The following is a 22,139-nucleotide window of genomic DNA, read 5'->3' on the forward strand; positions in this document are numbered from 1 at the left end:
CAGTGGCATGGGCAAAATCCGGTCTTGAGAAGAAAGTAACTCCATTTAATGCTTTCTTGCCAGTTGGTCTCGTAAAATGATGGAGTCTGACGGAGGAGGATGTTCCCAAAGAATAAGAGCATTGCGTGTGGATGCGGCGGAGTGCATGAGGGGCATTTTGATGGTGTTAATGGGAATCTATGGGTTCATTGGACCTTAATGTCCCAATCCCAGATCATATTTCCTGGGGTCGTTCCTTTCAGCTTCTTCCGAAATACCAAGAAAGCGGAGATTGCGGTATTGCCTGTTTTCATGTTCCTCCATTTTCCACATTTCTCTTGTTCATCGCCTTGTGCCTTCAATGTGACTAGATCCTTCTCCAAATATTGAGTTCGTATTACGACGGAAGCCATTCTGTCTGCGATTTCGGCACACGTTCTGCCCACCTTTGACGGCTCCTTGAAGTTTCTTAGCAGCGAGACACTATCTCAGCACTACTGCTAGAGCAGGATCGTTCTTGGTGCCCAGCCCTCCATCTTCAGTACTCCCTTTGATTGTGCGATCTCCCCCCTGAGCATTCTATTAGGTCGGAAATGGTAGGGAGTTGTTAGGTGTTAGGTAGAATAGTCCCATCTCAAGTCTGCAGCACTTCCACGGTCAGGGGCCTCATCTCTTTTTCCGGTTTCCTTTCTTTGAAGTTTTTTCAGTCCATGAGCGTTTGTGATTGGGTCAAAGTCAGAGCTCTAATTCCAATTGTGTCCCTCTCCTTCACTGGAGTCGGATATGCTCAGGTCTGATATTTCAGATTCATCAGTTAGGGAGTAGAATTTCTCCAAGGTGTCTGGTGTCCTGGGCAAGGGGCGTGAAGCGTTCCCCGTTTCATTTCCAGGGGCCTTGCTGGTTAAAGGGCATTCCTTGGCGATTGCTCCAGAACTTCCTTTAGGCTTGGTCATTTTGGAATCCAGGGATAGAATTTTTACATAAACTCTTTTCATGGTCCAGCAACAGGCTAGGAGTAGGGCTTGATTGCAGGTGAGGCTCAGATGTTGGCGATTAGAAGTTGAGAGCTGTCAAGAGTCCCAGGGAGCCTTTCTTTAGCTGCGCTTTCTTGGTTATGTTAGGTCTTTCATTAATCTCCGTGCTATCACTTTTTTAACTCGTCACCCCACCCCACCTTTGCCCCATGTGAGTCAGTGTGCTTTGCCCGATTTTTGGCACTCACTGCTGATGAGAATATTTTCTGTGTTCTCCAGAGTCCTGCCGGCTCTGAAGGAAAGCTCACTTTCATCGAAGCTCCGCTATCGGCGCAGGAGTGCATCGTCTGTTCCCTAGCTCTTGAGGCAGAGCGCTCGGCGGCTACATTGTTGAAGAAGAGGTCCTGACAAAAAAGTAAGGATGGCAGGATGGGGAGGGAAAACTGAAAAGCCAGAAATAGTGGCCCTACTCTTCTCCTCCCCCCCTCTCCCTCCCAAGCTCAAGCCTAATCTCTCCCATTGAATAACACTAGGTTATCTTACAACATTTAACCTCTTCGCCGCTAATGACAAGGGTAACTCGTCATGGAGTTTCCATTGATTTCAATGGAAATTACATTGAAGTTCCACCAGAAGCATAGCATCCAAGTGGTTAATAAGTGCTAATTTTGGGCTGGGAGGAGGTACAGATTTCAAGTTTAAACTTAAATGAATTACAATTTAAAATACACTGCAATAGTTGCATTTTAGGTAATAATTCTTCAGAATGCCAGGTTTAGAAACATTTTCTTGTCCTAACCATTTGAGCCTTCTGCCAGTGTTCTTGGTCACATGACTGTTGAATGGCTCTGCTATTGGGCTTTATGGAGTCCTTCCAGACAGGGACACAAAAGGGGACCAAGTGTGAGCAGAATGGGCCATCCAGTCAAGGTGGCTGTAGACAGAGATGTTTACTGCCTCACTTAACCTTAAAGGGGCTTGTCTTCCAAAGGATTCGGACACCCAGGATTTGTCATTCTAAACTTCTTGGAAAATTAACAGTAAAAGGTAAGAACTTCCCATAACCAAATGTGCGGTAGTATATGTACTCCCCACATTTTAAGGGATGGGACAAGGTTTCAGTTTTAGACCCTCTGAACACCTCTTCAGTACACTCCTGGACATATGGAGGACGACAGGAGGACTACCTCATTGCTTGAAAGAAATTAAAATAACTTATTTACCTGTAACTGTGGGTATACAGTATCAGTATCTTCCATAGATTCACATGCTTGAATCCTTCCCAGTCTAGATGGGAGTCCCACTGTAAAATAATCAAGCAGTGCTTAAGAAATTTCATAGGCTATAATGACCCTAGGACATTAGTAGCCTATGTCCTTTTTTTTAAAAAAAGGACGCAACGCTAGAACACAGCCAATCCACACCCTCTAGAATCCCCACCCCCTTATCAGATGCAGATTCCCTCAAATTTTCTAAGCACAAGTGGGAAGTAAGAATTCCAAAACTAAAGAGAGAAGCCTCTACAGGGAGGAGGGTGGGTTGCATGTGCATCTATGAAAGATACCAATAGTGGATAACCGCAGTTACAGGTAAGTAACTTATTTTCTTATCCAGTTTGGGGGATCTTTCATAGGTTCACATACTTGAATCAGAATAGCAAGCAGTACCCAAAATTGTACTGTCGTTAGTGAAAGGAGGGAGACCTGCAAATCATAAATCCCACAAGTTACTCGAATACAACAGTGACATTTGTAATCATGCACATAACCTTTCAATTCTAGACCGCTTTTAGAACATGTCCACAAACAAAATCTGAAGCCTTCGGTTGGAGTGCAAAAAAACGATGGATTTGGGCCCAGATCTCTGTACTGGGGTGAATGTATGACATTGTTCTGCATTCTGTCCATCAACTGTGGTTTTTGCATTTGTCACCCCGAGTGGGATGGGTATGCTCAGACGTGAGTCCCATGCACTCCACACCACTGGATTCAAGCAAGCCGGGCTGAAAACGGCTGGAATGCCAGAAACCGGTCCTCGGAAGCTTGTATCCGGTCCAGGGAAGGCATGGCTTAGCAGTTCGGGCTGGACTGTTCCCATGAGGCACAGGGTCAGACTGATTTGCATATGGCCATGTCTGAACTGGGGTGGTGTGGAGTGGAGTGCAAAAAAAAAAAGATGGATTTGGGCCCAGATCTCTGTACTGGGGTGAATGTATGACATTGTTCTGCATTCGGTCCATCAACTGTGGTTTTTGCACTTTTCCATGTTGCAGCACGGCAAATCTTTTCTAGTGCTCCTCCAGCAAACAGCTGCCGATGTGGAAACCGCCCTGGTGGAGTGTGCTTTAGTTCTTAGTGTTAAGGGCTGGTTAGCCTTGTCATGGCAGAATTGGATCACTGAGGAGAAACACCTGCGACAGTAGCTTTAGTTACTGCTGTTCCCTCTCTGCCCTGCCCGTAAGCCACCAGTAACTGAACAGTCTTTATGTCCTTTGTTTTATTCAGGTAGAATTTTGAATATCTTAACATCCAGTGTGTGCAACGCTTGCTCTGCTGGACTAGATGGATTTGGAAAAAAAGACTGAAGTATTACTGGTTCGTTGAGGTGGAATTGCGTCTGGACTTTTGGAATAAAAGTCAGGTTTGTTCGCAAAGCCACATAGTTATCAGCGAAATTAAGAAATGGTTCCTCGATTGTTAAAGCTTGGATTTCGCCAACCCTCCTAACAGTAGTGAGAGCCAGTAGGAGGGCTACTTTCCAGGTGAGAAACGTTCTCTGCTTGGTGAATCGGTTCAAAAGGCTGCCCCAATAGTAGAGTACCAAGTTGAGCTTCCATTCTGGAGGGGGTGCATGCATCAGGGCAAAGGCGCGGAAGAGGCCCAACATGAATTGCTTTACAAGACCAGAAGCACAGAGTGGGAACTTGGAGATCTCCTGTAGCGGGAAATCGCAACAAGGTGAACTTTCACTGAAGAGAAAGTGAAACCCGACTTCGTCTAAGTGAGGAGATATGGCAAAATCTCCTTGAAGAGGGTACAAGTTGTTTCATTGGCACCAAAAGCAGACCTCTTCCATTTAAGGTGGTACGTTTTTTAGTACTCTACGCTCAGGATTTCGCAATAATCTCTGCATTCCTTTGAGATATTCAGGAGCCATGCATGTAAATAAAGAGACTCCGGTTCTGGGTGAAGAACTTGGCCCTAGTCCCTGGTCACGAGAGATGGATGTAGAGGTAAGGGCCACAACTCCAACAAAGAAGCTCCGGGAACCAGTACTGGCTGGGCCTTTGTGGTGCAATTAGGATCAAATGACAGCCTTCAGTCTTCATCTTGGTCAGTACCCTGGGAATTAAAGGGATTGGGGGTGGAGGGGAGCAAAAGCATATATCCCGTAACATCGCATTAAAGGGGCATTCTCCTTTGACCCTGTATGTGGGAACCTGCTGGCACAGTACTGGCATTTGGCGTTCTCCCTTGTTGCAAAGAGGTCTAAAGTTGGATTTCCCCATCTTTGAAATACCTTGTCAAGCTGGAGCTTCTCCAGCTCCCATTCTTGACAACGGGGTTGCATTCTGCTCAACATATCCGCCAGTGTACTGTGCAGACCTCGGACATGTTCAGCCCTTAGCGATATCCCGCGCTGCATCGACCAATCCCATAGTTCCTGCGCTTCCTAGGATAGCGCGATGGATTTGGTTCCCCCTTGCTTGTTGTACATGCTGGTCCTATTGTCTGTACGAACCAGCCTTGAGGAACCTGCTATCCTTGGCAAGAAAACCTTTAGATATAGGAAAATGGCTTTGAGCTCCAGCCTGTTGAGGTGCTGATGTTTCTGTGCAGAGAACCATTTGCCCTGTATCGGTAACTTTTGTAGATGACCTCCATTACCTTCCAGCGAGGGGTCAGTCAGTTTGTCTGGGATAGTTTGTCGAAAAGTCAAGCCCTTTAAGAGATTCAGCATGTGAAACCACCATTTCAGTTTCTCCACCATGCAGGTTATCTGTATCACATCCTCGAAGGATCCAGAGGTTTGCAACTATTGCTTCTGTAGGTCTTCCTGAAAAGGCCTCATCCTCAGTCTGGCCAGTGGCACTAGATCTATTTCTGAAGAACATTCCCAGGAGTGATTTATATTTTCGTACTAAAACAGACTTTTCTTGAAATGTTCTTTGTCAGCCTTTGGAACCATACCTGCCTCGTGTGATAGGAAAGCTATGCACTGGATGGTATCTATGGTTGCTCCCAGAAAGGAAATGACTTTACTGGGAAGGAACGAAGATTTTTCTGTTTACAGCCAGTCCTTAACAACGGGAGGCATGTGTTGGTAGCTTGACTGGCCTGTGCTGTTGGTGCCTTGAGCAGCCAGTCATCCAGGTATGGAAATACCTGGAGACCTTGAGATCGCAGAGCTGCTGCTACAGGTGCCAGGCATTTTGTGAAGATCCTTGGCGCCGTTTTGAGACCATACTGAAGTACTTTGTATTGGTAGCGGGTACCAGCGACCGTGAATCTTAAAAATTTCGTAGTGATATGAAAATATGCGTCTTCACATGTCGAGCGGGGTCATGAAGTCTCCTTCGTTTAGCTGACATCAAATCTCGGAGAGTGTTACCATCCTGAACGTCTTTCTTAAAAAACTGGATTCCTGTGGTCCAATATTGGGCACCATTCCTCGGATTTTTTTTATTAAGAAAAAACAAAAATAGAAACGTCTTCCCGTTTGAGACATCGGAACATTTTCTATTGCTCCTTTGGCTAGCATGAGCAAAGCTTCTTTGTGCAGTAAGTGAAGATGTGGGGGGGCAACTTTGGGTGGAGTAGTCAGCGGGCGCGGAGTAAATTAGAGTGGGACCAGAGATCTGTTATCTTGTGCCACTGCCAGATGGATATCTTCGCATCCACAGGCTGGGAGGGGAGTGAAGCTGGTACCCGGACAGAATCATTGCTTACTGTTAGAGTCACAACCTTGTGAAGGCATTCATTTGCAGCCCCCCTGGCGAAAGAAACCAGCTGCAGACGACTGACGGAAGGATGGAGGGTTGCAGCTCTGCCGGTATTGCTGTTGATGAAGCAGATACTGTTGGGCTCTCTGGTAACCTCCCATGTAAGAGGCAAAGCCTCGTCCTCTAGCCCCTCTGAATGGTACTTATCTATGGTGCAACATGCCCAACGATCTTGCCGTATCTGTTGAAGTCTTGATTGCCAATAGTGCTTCATCAATATGCTTTCCGAAGAGGGAATCCCATTGAAAGCCAAATCGAACACTACCGGTTAAACATGGTCGCCTTCAGTCCACCTAATCTTCTGAGCACGGCAGCCCCTGTTAGTTGTCTAAAGGCCATGCAGGCTACATCAAGCGTGCAGTCAACAGTTTGAAGCTGTGTGTACTAAAAGGATCTTCCTTGCTTGCTTTCTGCCTTCTGTCCACTGGAATAAGGTCCAATAACCCTGCAATATCAGAACCACATCTGACAGTCATAGCATCCGATAATGGCCAATGCATTTGCTTCCCTGATTGTAACTGCATCCATAGAAGAAGAGTGTTCAAATAATGTGCCCCTCCCTATCATGTTGAGTAGTGATTGGGGTAGCAAGGTTTTTGGATTGTCTGTGTATCACTTGGGAGATGACAGTCTGGCTTGGGGTGTCCAATGAGGCAAGATGGAGAATCTTGAGGAGCCTTACACTTCTTTTCAATACGAGGAAGCACAGGAAGTATGGTTGCTGGTGTCTGCATGATTGATGCCTCCCTGCCATATATAATTAATAACGGGGAGGGAACTTACAGATTTTCTGGTGTCCTCTTTAAAATCGTATGAGATACATTTGTCTGCTTGACCATCAGACAAATTAAATTTGTTGGCTGCCCTCTCTATTAAGTTATGGAATACTCCAATATCTTCAGGAGGAGAGTGATGGGAGGTGCGGAGGAGGGTAGAGTGTTTGTATGCCAATCCTCCCAAAGATCCAGAGCAGAGATTGGATCCGGCAACTCACCCTCCTCTCTTCATCTGAAGACGTATATCCCAACAGCAGGGTCAGTTGGCACGGGGTGAGAAATAATTACAGGTGTGGTAGGCAGCTGCGCAACTGGTGAATCTGACCGAGGTACTGGCTGATTGGGCTGATCCTTTTGAGACAGAAACACTACCTGTAATCCACCAGCATAGCCTGCAAGTCCCGTATGAGAGCTGCGGCAGATGGGCAGTTCCTCTGGGACACGGTCTGGCTGAGGTGGAGCCATATAGTCCTGCAGATATTGAGACTTATCGTGATGGTCTTCACCCTCCTCATGCTCTTCGTCGCAACATTTTATATGCAGCTCTGATGGACTGAGCTACGCCATAAAGACCATAGTCATCCTCGTCATCAACATAGCCCTCCAGTAGATGCAATAGGATTAAAGGAGAAACTTTACTGTATTCCGACATGGTCGGACGCAGAAAAGTCTTGGTCACCCTGGTAACCAGAGTTAACTCATCGGCATTAACAGTGCACATGTAACCGGCAAGGCAAATTCCACTGTTGGTGCTCTCCCCGCAGTCCAGCAACCGACAATAGAAGTGCAACTGATGTGGTAGTCGTCGACAGGACACTTGTCAGTGAGGCAGTCGTCGACGAGATCTTCGCAGACGGGAGGGTGGCGACAGTCTGAAGACAATGAAGCATTCAATGGTTGATGGGCTTTTAGAGAGCAAGACCCTTGTAGACACCGGAGCAAAGATTGCCGTAGTCACAGTTTCCCTCGCGCAGACAATGTTACACTCAATCGAAGAGTGAAGAAACTTCGCAGACTATGGTTTCTTATGAGATTTTTGCCCCACAATGATATGAAGAGGAGGCTCTTGGGTGATCTTCGTCCTTTGTAGACACAGACAATGCTGGCTATGAGTGCTTCGCACTTTTTTTTGAGAGCTCTTGGAGTCCTGTGAAGGTTGATCTTGTTTTCTACCCTCTCCTGAAGAATGGTCCTTAGATCTGGCCCTTCTATGAGATGGAGGATTTATCACTCTCCTCATCAAATTAAATCTGTGCTTAATGGGTTTAAGCCACAGCAATAACCTTACCTCTGTCCTTGAGGGCTTTAGAAGAACAGATGCAGCAGATCTTGCATTCCCACACCTCATGCTTTGAGTGGAGGCAATAAATGCACGCTGTATGTGGATCCTCCACATTAACTCTTTTTGCCACAGGTCTATCATGGGCAGAAAAGACCCCCCATGACAGAATCTCCGGTTTGAAGAAATTGTAGAAGTTGAGAAAAACTGAGTTACACTTGAGGAGGCCCTCTTCCATACACTTTGCGGTGAAAATTAGGGAATTTGCCTTTGCTAAGAGTGTCGTAGAGGGTGCCGACAGCCGATTGGCTGTGTTCCAACATTAGGCCCTTTTTAAAAATATCAGATAGGCTACTAATCAGATGGCTTAGGGCCATTATAGCCTATGACATTTCTTAAGCAATGCTCGATTATTTTACAGTGGGACTCCCATCTTAACGACGGGATTCAAAACACTTTGTCGCACAGGATTGTGACCCAACAGGCACCTTTAGGGATGGCCAATCTGTTAGAGTTCTATGTGCCGCGGCGAACCCTAAGATCTGCTGACGAAGCGTTGGTCAGTATTCCTTGAGTTTTGAAAGCCAGAGCCAGGGGCAGTTCCTTTCGCAGTCTTGCTGCAAAACTTTGGAATTCGCTCCCTGTTTCTACCAGAGCGATCCAGAACCATTTTCCATTTCGCAAAGCCATAAAGACCAGGTTTTTCCAGGCCTAATTCCTTAATCTTCTCCCTCTTGGCTCATGGTCTTTGGTGGAGCTGGGACGCCATGTGCAATACAAATCCGACTGTAATGCTACTGATTCAAGCATGTGAATCTATGAAAGATATCCCAATACTGGATTACTGAACCATCTCCTTGAAACCAGGACTACAAGTAGTGTCAAAGGGCTAGTTGGCTGGCCCCCTATGTGAGCTACAGAGACAAGCTCTGGAGGTCTTGAATCCTGCCTGGCCTCTTCTGGAGTGAAAGAGTTTGGCCTTCATAGGGTAAGCTCTCCTAGAGTCATAGGACTGTCTGGTCAAATCCGCTACAGTCTTCAAGAACAGAAGTGAATGCTTCTACTGGAAAAATCTTAAAAGGGCAGTCTTCACCAGATTTAGTTGCTTCAGTTAGAGCTGAGAGTCCAGTCTGAGGTAAGTATAGCCAGAGCAGGCCAGTGGTTTAGAGTAGATAACATTTTTCATGGTGGTCCAAGATGTTCCTCTTCGTATGGTTGCTGTGATACTAGCCATGCGATGTCATAAGAAAGTAGGAGTTATGGCTGATACACAGCCTGGGAGTCAAGTCATTTAGGAAGATGTTTGTGCGGCTGTCTGAGACCACTCTTTCGAAAGAACATACAATAAACATTTACAGAAGCAGAGATCCTCTAGTTTCTTTTTCTTTTAAATAATGAACATACCATGAAGGAGACTTTCAGGAATACAAGTTGACTGTTAGGTAAATGCAAGAGGCTTGGCACTCAACAAAAACATGCCCAACCAATGCTTTGTGTTTCAAAGCGTTTGCTATTTTGTATTTCACAATAATGGCTAGTGTTTCAAGCAGTACAAAATCAGTAGCATTCTACATCTTCTGTAGGACCTTTATATTTGTCAAGTGAGAAAGCCGACAAGTAATGGAACCAGGGTGTCCTCAATTCAGGTGCCATGAAGGCGATGGCCACCTTTCTGTAGGTCAGCCGAGAGTGTGGCTGTGCATGCCTGTTTCTCAGTGAGTGCGAGGACATTTGATGGCCTGGTTGAGGAAGGAGGATTACATACATTCTAGACACTCAGACCTTCTGGTACAAAAACCATGGGTGACAGCAGAGGATATGGCACTGAGAAAATGGGTTAAAATCGGGACTGTGTGACAAGTGCAGTGAATGGGATAGTTGCTTGCTAAAACCAGAGGAAGGAGATAATGCCAGACCACTACGAGCACTTACACTATAGGATGGAACTGAGCATAAAGTAATAGACTTCAAAAGCTGGTAAAGGGGGTGGATAAAACGGAAGACCGTGCTAATATTCCCGATGTATTATTAGTGTTTGGTGGGGAGAGGACTGTCTCTGTGAACAGGGGTTGTTCGATTGAGTAGTTTGCCATGTTTTGCTGGAACATGGTGACCCTATGTAATGTAAAAATTGTAAACTCCTATGTGATAGAATGACTGGACGTTTTTCCCTTTTGCCGGTTGGTTGTATACAGTTTTAAATATTTGTATTAACATTTTTATAAGGAAAAGAACATTGTTCAAGGGCCATGGGCAGGGAACACACTTTTGAATGGCAGTTGCTAAAGTGCAGCTTGAGAGCTATTGCAAACACTCTCCCAGAAAATAAGTGTCATCAATCCAGTGAACAGAGGTGGCATAAGCATACCTCACCACAGAATGACAAATTAGTATACTTAGGAAAAATCAGCATGGGCTCAACTCAATATAAAAGAAGAATACATTGCGTACCAGTTGCACACCAAACTCTGCCAATGCCAATTACATTACAGCCCGCACAGCATATGGCAGACCGGTTGTATGCACGAATATGTACAAACTGGAAAAGCTTGTTTTTCAGAAAGCTAAACAACTGGTTTGATCTGGGACCGGGTTACAGTAAAGCAAGGAAAAAGGGCTTGTGATTTAAACTGCATACACCAGGCTTTTCAACTTACATTTTCTCTTCTAGAGAAACCCCTATTTTACTTTGGGACTGAACATTGCAGGGCTAAATTAGGAACTCCATTATCTTCTAGATATCTGTGCTGAGGACTAAACAAAGTTCAATACCTCATTATGCTTTTCTCCTCCAGTAAATCCAATTGACTTTTCCAATGGCTCTCCCTGCATTCAATGATAGTCCAAAATGCAAATGTAAAAAATATCCTGTGCAAAACACGCATTGGCAAAGTCAAACGGTCTTGCATTTTAATGGTGTTACTAGACTTTTTGCTTTGCCAATGCTTTATGAAGATAACCCGCAGTTGCAAAAAGGTTTTTTGCAGTTGCAGGACATCAAAAAACAGTTTGATGACATGTGCCAATAAACATGCACATATGCTTCATGGTGGGGCAGCCATTTATTTTCTTGAACTTTTCATTTACAGTTCAAAGATTGCAGACAGCAATCTTGGAATGCTAGAATAAAATATGTTAAAAAGTATATTAAGAAAGTGAGCAGACAGGAAACCAATTAGAGATACAGAGTCATCCAGAAAACCAAAAGATCAACAACAAAAAACAGAACTGAGAGGAAAGGGGCTGTGGAAGCAACAATTGAGTTTTGGAGCATGGTTAACTATGGACAAGCTGGAACCAGGGAAAGTAAAGCACAAAAGTGTGAGGAGGGAAATCATCTAACACAAAGGAGAGCATAGAAATACAAGCACTACCAAACAGTGGTAAAAGCAAAAGAAAAAAAAAGTTCCCTGAATGCAAGCAGTGAATATGTACAAGGCATCCACTCTGAAGAATGGTAAAGAAATTATTTATGCTGGGGGTGGGAGAAAGACAAGAGGAAACTAAATTCATAAAACAACAAGCAAGCAAATGAGACTGAAAGAGGCAACCAAAGAAACAATTGGCTGACCCAAAGGCCATTGCATGCATGGGTATTGTTCACAATAGGGGTTTGACAGCAGAAAGCTAAAAATCTGATATCTCAACAAAATACAGAAGTGGAAGCCCCCACCCTCCCCATTTTACAAAATCCATCCAGTTAGGTGAAACAAGAACTTAACTTCCTAGAAAGATCTAGTCCGGCAAACTGAGCACTTGAGAAGTTCAAGGGAAGTAATGTACCTGAATGGATCAAACTATGACCAGACCATCAAATTTATGTTATAATCAAGTAGCGCATGAAGGATACTGGAACACTGCTACAAAGCGACATGCAGGGTTTATCTCAACTAGGCAACAGCGCAGCTACCTTTAGCTTAAATAAATACAGAACCTAGATGTTACAGATCCATTGAAATCAGAGTAGTAAGTTTCATATTCAACACTTTCTGAGCAAACTCAAAATATGGCTGCAGCCCTATAAAATCACTTGAGGTAGATCCCAATCAGGCACCCGAGAGGAGGAAAGCAGAATTGTGTCCCTAACACAGAACAAGATAGGATCTAATCTTTAAATAATAAGAGAAAAATATCACATTTAAATTAAATCGGTTAGGTTTAAGAGAGAGGTCTTCTCAAAGGAACATGGTTATGACTACTGGGGAAGGGCGCCTTAGACAGTAAGGTCACCTCAATTGCAGGCTACCGACAAAAGCAAGCAGTTATAATTAAAATGGCAACCTTCCATGACCGCTGTGCATGGCCAGTTTTGTGCATGCTACCTACACAGCCACTCAAACCCACTCCGAGGTTACAGCTAGGATTTTCTTTTTATATTGTTGAAATTCAATTTACAAAAACCAAAGGTTACAGGGATGCTATAGTCAGAAAATAAGATTTTTTTCAAACGTAGAAATTAATTGGAAAAAAAACAACAAATATAGGGATGTTATATTCACTGAAAAAAAAACGAAGGTCACAGAGATATTCTAGTTAGGCTCAGATTTCAATCGTAAAAAAACGGTCAAATTCTGCAGATGTAGTTACCTGAGCTAACTAACTTATGCCTCCGCAATGCACTGCTTTTGACATCATGTAATGAGCTCCGGTAACTACAACTGCAGAACGTCACTGGTTTTGTACAAGTGAAATGTGGGCCCAACTAACATCCCTGTAACTTTTGTATTTTTCAATAAAAACACACACGTAATCTGCTCACTGCAAAACAAACAGACCAAAATCACCTATTTATTCAGCAAAAAGTGGTGAAAAATAATGCCAAGATAGCACGTTTCGGTTTCGCAACGATTACACAATTCCTCGGAGTTAAAGTAAGGTTGAGTACTGAGAGCAAAGCAGAAGAGACCTGAAGAGTAAAGGTGGCTCAAGTGGAATCGCAACAGAACAGTAAGGCCGGTCCATTCTGACGACAACAAAGGAGGGAAACTGTTAAATAATGCAAATTTGCTTTCAATGTCCAATGGAGAGAGTAAGAAAAGGACTCTGCTCACATGTCAAGCAAAAATGCAGCAAAACACTAGCACACCCATCTCTAACGATACACATACACACTTTGATACAGCTAACGAACAGATTACAAGGGAACTGACACTCAACAGTAAGTCCAAAGCCACAGCTAAATAACAAATATAAAATCCAGGTTGAAACTGGTTTGTCTTAGAAGGTACTTCTGCCAAAGAATGTTGGCTAATCATAAAGGACTGGAAAAAGGAACGTTTTAAACGATGACCTCTTCAGTTTCAGGCAGCAGGTATGGGGGCAGCACCTTGCACAAACATTGGGGACATTGCGAGGGACAGTGTGTGCATGAACAAAGAAAACGTTCATAAATTGTGATCTGGTCACACTGGGAAAGTAGAACAGACCTTCTGGATAAAAAAACAAAAACAATCTAGCCATTAAAGAACATGGAACTTCCTTCAACAGCACCTAAGTGGAACAAGCCACACCTGACACAAATGACAACGTTGCAACACAGACATCAGTGAAACAAGTTTTCTCCAAGTCTCACAGGAGCACATCATAAAACTGAATATGGTGATATTTGGGAATTCAACAGTAACCTTCGCTCATAAGAAAGCTAGAGATACTAGGGATACCTCTTGATACCCATGTCTTAATTAACAATTTGTGTGAAACACCTAAACAAGGCGCTCCATGAAGGCTAGCAGTCATAGCCTATTGGCATCAACACAGGAAGTGACTACTAATTTGCAAACTCAGTTTGCTAAAATGAATCAATTTTTAAGAGACAAAAGTGCATAATTTTCTTCAAGGTTGAAAATGTTAAAACCACCATCATTAGTAAATGTAGACTAGCCAGCCCTACCCAAATACAATCATACAAAAATAAAATGCCTTCAGAAAATATAAAATTAATCAGCACTACCTCTAAGAAATAACTGCAATTTTGCTTTACAAGACATTACACTAGTATTAAAGTAACCATTACAACTGTGCTAAATCAGCACATTAACAATAGGATAATAATGACTCACAATACTTTGAGCAGACATCCATACAAGGTTATAGCCTGAAATCTTACCTGCTCGAACTTCCAGCCATCAGACATTGTTGACACCATTTGGGTGAGTTCCTCTTCTTGACATTGTAGCACTCTGTACACATGTTTGACAGGCACCTTCAGAGATGAACATATAAACATTAAGGAATAGGCAAAATGATGATAATTTTACATTGAGCCAAATGGTTAACATTTTTTCCAGATCGAGTCACAGCTTATGGACCGGCTGGAGGCACTTGATGTTTGGCTCCATTTATCCATTACAAAATGGATTTTCGGGCTCAAGGAAATGCTGGCATCTAACCCAAATACATCCCACTTCAGCTTCAACAGTGTGAAGGAATATTGCAAACAATTTTATATCATATACCCGGAATTCCTCATAGTAACAGTTCGCAAGAGTATTTAGAACAGTTGAATCAAAGTGAGTCAGCAAATATTGCTTTCAAAAGGTTGAAGACTAACTCAATCTCCTGAGGATTAAGTCAGCATTCATATTTACCTGTACATGCCAACTGATCATTTACTAAAATTGTGCACATTTACTGGCTAAAAAAAACCCAGTAAAAATACGCCTCCGATGAACAGCTTTAAATGTAATCCTGCTTAAGTATTAACATTTTCAGGACCACATAAATAATAACCTTTAGACAACCAGTTTTTGTTTTAATCTTTATTTAATCAGATAGGTACACAACTGTGGGAAGTGGTCAGATGCGGAGATGTGTTAGGGGAAGGCCATATGGCTAAGAGGGGTATTGGGCTCCAATTATGTCAACCGCAGCCTTTTGCCTCTCCTTTCCTAGATCCTTCTAAATATTGGACCTATTGTATCCTCAGTGTTTGACATCCCATTTGAAATCAGTGCTTATTAGTATTTGTTCAACTGCCTAATCTCTCCCCCCACCATAGACAAACAAATGTGTTTACAGCGTTTGCTAAAATGCTATAAAACATTTAAATTAAAGGAGAACAGTTATTGTAATGTAGGAAGCATTGAGACTATTACGCACGCACTACCCTCTCACATTTCATTCATTCGCACACTTAGGCAGGTCATGGTCTCATTTATAGGACTAATAATGGATTAAAAGATAAGAATGGTATATTCAAACATTTTAACAAATTCCTGGACACAGTTGGAGACATTCACCTACTCCTTACTGAATACGTTGATATGGTAGTCGTGGTCAACCCTGTCAACAGCACAGTACTTTATGAAACCCTTACATTTTAGAATTACACCCGATTAATTTGTAGCTCTGCACTAAAGCATCGGACACTTGATGCTTTAAGCATGCTAGTCACTGCATTTCTGCACTCTAGACTACATGAAGGTGGCACGGATGTGTGGACATTCATAGTTGTCAAGTGTCCCCTTGCAAATTCCAGTCCTGGCCTTATAACAAATCTCATTGTAATTTGAGACTTGCAATTTTGCTGCTACGATTGTTACTATGGGCTTAATAGCCCCAGCATTAAAATTAAATTGGCTTTAAAAAACACAGAATCAGCTGATGTATCGGACCGTGGCACCTTGCAGCTATAAATTTTGTTAGTATGTCATGTTTCAGCACCATCTCATGTGCACAGTGACAGCACTCTTTTCAAGGGAACCTGTTGCTACACGTTGTATTGGATGTTTAATGCACGAGGTGTTTGACAGTTCACCTTCAACAAAGCACAAGTTACTACTTGTGTAATGATATATCTGTAAGAGACATTAGTTAGTGATCGATTCCTTACCATAGAATATTCCCCAGGCGTCAGTCTGGATCCGGGAGTTTTCTGCTTAGGAGTACTGCTTGCCAGTAGGTGGCACCGTGCGGCTCCGCGCCCGTCACTGCCGTCGTAAGCGCCGGGATGACGTTACGGAGGCTACTTAGGCACCACCCATGCACGCCGACGTCAGTTCTGTACACAACTTTCCGCGCCGAAAAGCAGAGCCATGCAAGAAACTGACCTTTGGTGCATATAACTATGGCCCTAAAAAGGGATGACCTTAACCCTAGTAATCAGTTTGCAGAACGAGGATGGGTGTCTCTTATAGATATATTGTTACACAAGTAGTAACTCGTGGATCTGAAAGAGACATGTTAGTGATAGATTCCTTACCTTAGAAGAGATACCCCAGCAATACCAACCCCGGTGGTGGGTCTACGACCAAGATTACAACAAAAAGTCACAGACAACAGAACGGCCAAAGAAGCAGTCTCTCCGGATTGGACTGTAAAATCAGTAATGCTTGGTAAACATGTGCAGCAAGGCCCACGTAGTTGCCTGACAAATGTCCTGCAAGGAAACGCCACGTCCCAAGGCAGTAGTGGCTGCAGTTGCTCCGGTCGAATGGGCAAGCAGTCCCACAGGGGGCTCCTTCCTGACAGAGTAGTAACATGCTTTGATGCACAGAACGACCCACCGGGAGATGGTCTGTTTGTGCACAGCCCGTCCTTGCTTGGCGCCCACGTAGCCGACAAAAAGCTGATCATCCACCCGGAACTGCTGTGGACGCTGCAGATAGAAAGCAAGCAAATGTTTTGGGTCCAGGCGGGGGAGCCTCTCCTCTTGAAGGATGCAGAGGTGGAAAGAAGGTGGGCAAAGTGGTGGTCTGCCCGATGTGGAAGGGCGTGACTACCTTTGGCAGAAAAGAAGGACGGGTCCTTAAAACCACCTTGTCTGGATGAACGGAAAGGAAAGGAGGTTTGGAAGAAAGGGCCTGGAGCTCACTCACTCTTCTGGCAGAGGTGATCGCAACCAGGAAAGCTGCTTTAAGAGTAAGAAGACATAAAGGACAGTTACAAAGAGGCTCAAAGGGAGCGCATATCAGAAAAGTCAAGACAAGAGTTAAGTCCCATTGAGGCATTATGAAGGGCACGGGAGGAAAAGTGTGTGTAATGCCCCTGAGAAAGCGGGTAGGCCCCCGGGGACAGAAAGAGGATCCACAGCCTTTGCTGTGCACCATGCCACAAATTTGTTCCATTGGCAGGCGTATACCGTCTTAGTGGAGGGACGCCAGGCTGCCAGAATGACATTACAGACCTCCGGAGGAAGGTCGAAAGCAGTTAACTGTCCCCGCTCAATCTCCACGCCTGGGAGGTGGAGCCTGGACAGGTTCGGGTGGAGAACAGTCCCCTGCTGCTGCGACAGAAGATGCTCCTGAAGAGGCAGACGGATAGGGGGATCGATGCTTATACCGAGTAACTCGGGATACCATACTCTTCGAGCCCAGTCCGGAGCCACAAGAACAACATGGGCCCGGTCGCGCCGGCCCTTCAGCACTGTGGGCAGAAGTGGTATAGGTGGAAAGGTGTACAACAAACCGCAGCTCCACTTGAGACGAAAAGCGTCTCCGAGCAAGTGCCGCCTTGGAAAATTCCAACACAGAACTGATGACATTGCGCGTTCTCTTCAGTGGCGAATAGATCTAACCAAGGCTCTCCCCATCGCAGAAAGAGACCTTGCGCCATGTCAGATTTCAGACGCCACTCGTGATCCACCATGCACCAGCAGCTGAGTTCATCCGCCCTGGCGTTCAGAGAACCTGCCAGGTGTTGAACCACCAAGGTAATGCCTTGATGTTCCAGCCATGTCCAGAGGCGCAGAGCCTCCTGACAAAGGGTCCTCGACCCCACCCCGCCCTGTTTGTTGCAATACCACATTCCGGTGGTGTTATCTGTGAACACCTGCACTACACTTCCCCGGACAGAGGGAAGGAATGCCTTTAGTGCAAGCTTGATATGGAACCGGGACTCCGCCGGAGACCAGAGGTCTCTGATCTCCTCCTCTCCCACGTGGCCTCTCCATCCCAGGAGGGGCGCATCCATCACCACTGTGTGCTCTGGTTGGGGGAAGGGAGAGGGATCTGCCACTGACCCAATCGCGATCCGTGAGCCACCACTACAACTGTAGTGCAGCGCCCTCCGAGATCTGAACGAGATCGGACAGGTTGCCCTGATGCTGTGCCCACTGGAACTTCAGGTCCCAATGCAGAGCCCGCATTGGCCATCTGGCATGGGTCACCAGCAGGACACAGGAGGCCATCAGGCCCAGAAGCCGGAGGGTCATCCAGACTGAAACCCGGGATAGAGGCTAAAAGAGTGGAATAATAGCCTGAATATCCCGGACTCGCAGTTCTGGAGGAAAAACCCGAAACCGCATCGGATCCAGAACCGCTCCGATGAAAGGGAGCTTCTGAGAGGGACTCAGGTGAGACTTCGGCACATTGATGGAGAATCCCAGCAAATGCAGGAGGTCGCCATAGTCTGGAGGTTGGAGACGACTGCCTGGGGCGAGCCCGCATTCAAATGCGGGTTCTTGAGGTAGGGGTAGACTCCACCTGCGCGGATGAGCTGCGACCACCGGCATCACTTTTTTTTGCAAAGGTCCATTTTTTTCCTCCCAAGATGTTTAGTACCTTGTCAAGGCATTCTGATTTATTATTTTGTCCATTCTTTCAGTTGCCACGTTGGATGTTTAAGGTATGTGTACTTCAGAAGTCTAATATGTAGTCTGAATGTTTGCCTCGTCATGCATGCCTCCTACTCTGGATGTAGTGATTTAGCCACAGTTGGAAAATATGATGACTTAATTGTCACAGAGGGACCTCTGGTGTCAGATGGTAGTGCACTGGGTAAGAACGCTAAGGCAGCTTCCACTAGTTTCCTGACTACCACTCTTCTCTTCCTCACCGTGCAGTGTACAATATGCAAATATTATAGTCCTGCATGATGCGCAGATGAGCTGCGACCACTGCCGTCACTTTCGTGAACACCCGAGGGACGCTGGTAAGGCTAAAAGGGAGCACGGAAAACTGAAAATGCTCCTGGCCTACCATGAACCGCCGGTAACGTTGGTGGGCCGGAAGGACGGGGATGTGAAAATAGGCACCCTGCAAGTCCAATGCTACCATCCGTCTCCAGGGTCCAGGGCAGTCAGGACCTGAGCCAGAGTCAGCATCTTGAACTTCTCCTTCTGGAGGAAGCGATTGACGTCCCGGAGGTCCAAGATGGGGCTTAGGCCCCCTTGTTCTTCTTGGGGACCAGGAAGTAGTGGGAATAACAACCACTCCCTACTTCCTGATCAGGAACGTACTTGATGGCCCCCTTGGCCAGGAGGGCTGTGACTTCCTTTAGGAGAAGAGCCAAATGGTCCCCCGACATGCGGTGGTACCGAGGTGGCATGACTGGAGGAGAGGACAGAAAGGGGAGCGAGTAACCTTGGCAGATTATCTGCAGCACCCACTTGTCTGATGTGATTTCGCACCAGTGGTGGAGGTGGTGACGAATCTGCCTCCCACCGGCGTGGGGTGCCCCCTGAAGCTCCGATTAGGACTGCTTGGAGGTGGAAGCAGTGGGTGTGGAGGTGGACTGACCCACCCGCTGGTTACCAGACCCACCCCTGCGGAAGCCACGTCCGCGGCCAAGCTGGGGCAGGTTCTGCACAGGCTTTGTGGAGGAGCGCGTCTGGGTGCCTTTACCCTGGCCACGAAAGAAACGAAACCCAGGCGTGGCAGGCCTCTTTGTGGAAAGACCCAAAGACTTAGCCGTGGCCCATGAGTCTAAAGACTCAAGGCGAGAGCCATCAAAGGGCATGTCAATGAGCGAGCTCTGGACATCAAGCAAGAACCCGGTAGACCGCAACCAGGCATGGCGCTGCAACGCTAGTCGTGGAAATCGCCCTGCCCAAGGAACCAGCCGTTTCCAGACCACACCTGATGGCAAACTTTGCCTCATCCTTCCCCTCCACAATCGCTTGGGAAAGGACAGCCTGGACTTCCTCAGAACACTGAGGCAGGATCTCTGCTACCGTATCCCACACGGCGTGGGAGTAACAGCCCAATAAGCAGGCGGTATTAACCATCCGCAACCCCAAGCTGGCCGAGGAGAACAGCCTCTTGCCATATTGGTCCAGCTCATTAGAGTCCTTATCCAGCAGAGCCATGGGAAAGGCACTCTGACGTCGAGGCCTGAATGACCAGGCTCTCAGGCGTGGGATGAGTGGTCAAGAAGGCAGGGTCACCAGGCACCAGGCGATGACGCCTAGTGACGCTCTTATCCAACGGTTTCCCCCGAGGCCAGCCTCAACCAAGTGCCCAAGAGGACTTCGGTTAGGGCCTCATTGAAAGGGAGCAGCGGTTCAGGCGACGTAGACGCCGTCTGGAGCACCTCCGTAAGGAGGTTGGTCTTAAGGGCCACTGTAGGGAGGTCAGGATGGAGAGCCTCCGCAGCTCGACGCAGCACCATAGAGTATGAAGTGCCCTCCTCCATAGTAGGTGGAGGGGAGGCAAACCCCGGGTCAGAAAACGCATCAAGTTCCCCCACATCTTGACGGTCATCCACCCACTCCTGCTCAGAGTTGCACTGCAGCCCAAGGGGGTACTCAGAGCCGTCCCAGTCCTCATCCTGCTCCGTAGTAGAAGAAGTCAGCTGCGGCGGTAGGGCCGGAGCGGGGGCTAGTGGCAACAGGAGCGGCACCGGCCAAGGCCGAATCGGAGCCGCATCCCAATGTCCCAGGGCGGAACGAAATAGCCGAGAACCAGGGCAGGGGCAGGATAAACTGCACCCAGTGTGGCGCCTGTGGCGGCGATGGGGCCAGCCAGCGGTGCTGCACCTTGTGGCGCCGGGCAGAGGGCGATGGATCCAGTGGCTCCGGGGCTGGTGCCAGAGGCGGTGCGCCGGGTCAAGAGGATCTGGATACGGGACCGCAGAGCCCGCAGGCGGGCCGGCGGGAGCCAGAGGTCTAAACAGGCGCTCCATAGCAGCAAGAAACTCTTGCATCTGTTCGGGAGTCGCCGATGGACCCGGGTATAGCGGGAAGGCCGCTGGACTCTCAGGCTCCGGGGAGCGACAGAGGGACGTCGGAGAGCGAACACGCTTCTTCGTCTTCTTATGGCGTCGCTTACCGGACTCTGAAGGTGAAGACTTAGAGTCAGAGTAGAGACTGCTCAGGTCCCACGAGCGGTCCCACGAACGGCCCCTAGACCCAGAGCGGCGGTGAGAGGAGTGCCGGACCTCCAGCAACTTCAGGCGCGCTCTCACAAGGCCTTTGGGGCCATGGCACAGCAGTCCCGACAATCCTGGGAGTCATGATCGGTCTCCAGGCAGTAGAGGCAGACATCATGGGGGTCCGCCATTGACATATTACGGCGGCACGACCCACAAGACTTAAAGCCAGGCATCCCTATGTACACCAGGAGACAAAAGGAGACAAAAATCTAAAAAAATTGGTCAAAAAATGACCAAGGTACGTGCTCAATCCAGATCTGTGCTTTCGGCGCGGAAGAAAGAACTGACGTCAGCGAGCATGGGTGGCACCTAAGTAGCCTCCATGACGTCATCTCAATCGCTTACGACGCCAGTGACTGGCGCAGAGCCGCACGGCGCAACCTACTGGCGCCCAGGGGTACTGCTAAGCAGAAAACTTTCCGGATTCAGACTGACTCCTGGGGAATAATCTACGGTAAGGAATCTATCACTAGCATGTCTCTCTCAGATTACTGACTTGTTAGAAAGAGGGGTTAATGTATCAAAGGGCTTAAAGGATGCAATACCTGTGGGTAAATCTGATCATACATATTAGAAAAGATTCTTATAATTCACCCATTTCATAAATCAGTGCAATAATTAAACACTGCCAAAAAATCAAATATGATTTTTAAAGTTGGAGATTCTCTACAGTGCATAAAGTAATTACACTAGACCTAAAACATGCTTCTCAACCTTGAATCTAAGCACACCAAACTGGAGGAAACAAAAGGAAGAATAATATTCACGCTACATCCCTAAACAAAATCAAGCAGAGTAATCCTAAAAAAGTCTTTCTTTCTGCTACCTTGTACAACAACGTTACACGGTCTTGGTCCTTAAGGAAGAAACAAAAATTAATCACTATTTCGAATGGCATTTTGGTTCGTGTTTGTGCAGATGTTTATCAGTGTATATATACAGTTATGCAAAGCCTAGGCACCAATCAGCGACAGACCCCTGGAACACCGACTTAAATTGTCTACTCTATTTTCACTAGGATAAGGAAGATGTGCACCTGA

At 46.3% G+C, this 22,139-nt stretch overlaps 1 protein-coding gene across 2 annotated transcripts in view; it reads right to left on the minus strand.

The window, feature by feature from the left end:
- KCTD5 (potassium channel tetramerization domain containing 5) overlaps positions 1–22,139 on the minus strand; it is a 234,478-nt gene that overhangs the window by 138,132 nt on the left and 74,207 nt on the right. For both annotated transcript variants that reach the window (XM_086940587.1, XM_086940586.1), the window contains exon 4: positions 14,117–14,212. In XM_086940587.1, coding sequence (XP_086796713.1) covers positions 14,117–14,212 — 96 coding nt within the window. The remainder of the gene's footprint in view (positions 1–14,116; positions 14,213–22,139) is intronic.

The sequence above is a fragment of the Lissotriton vulgaris genome, chromosome 10 (assembly GCF_964263255.1).
Source record: "Lissotriton vulgaris chromosome 10, aLisVul1.2, whole genome shotgun sequence".
In the NCBI taxonomy this organism is placed as follows: domain Eukaryota; kingdom Metazoa; phylum Chordata; class Amphibia; order Caudata; family Salamandridae; genus Lissotriton; species Lissotriton vulgaris.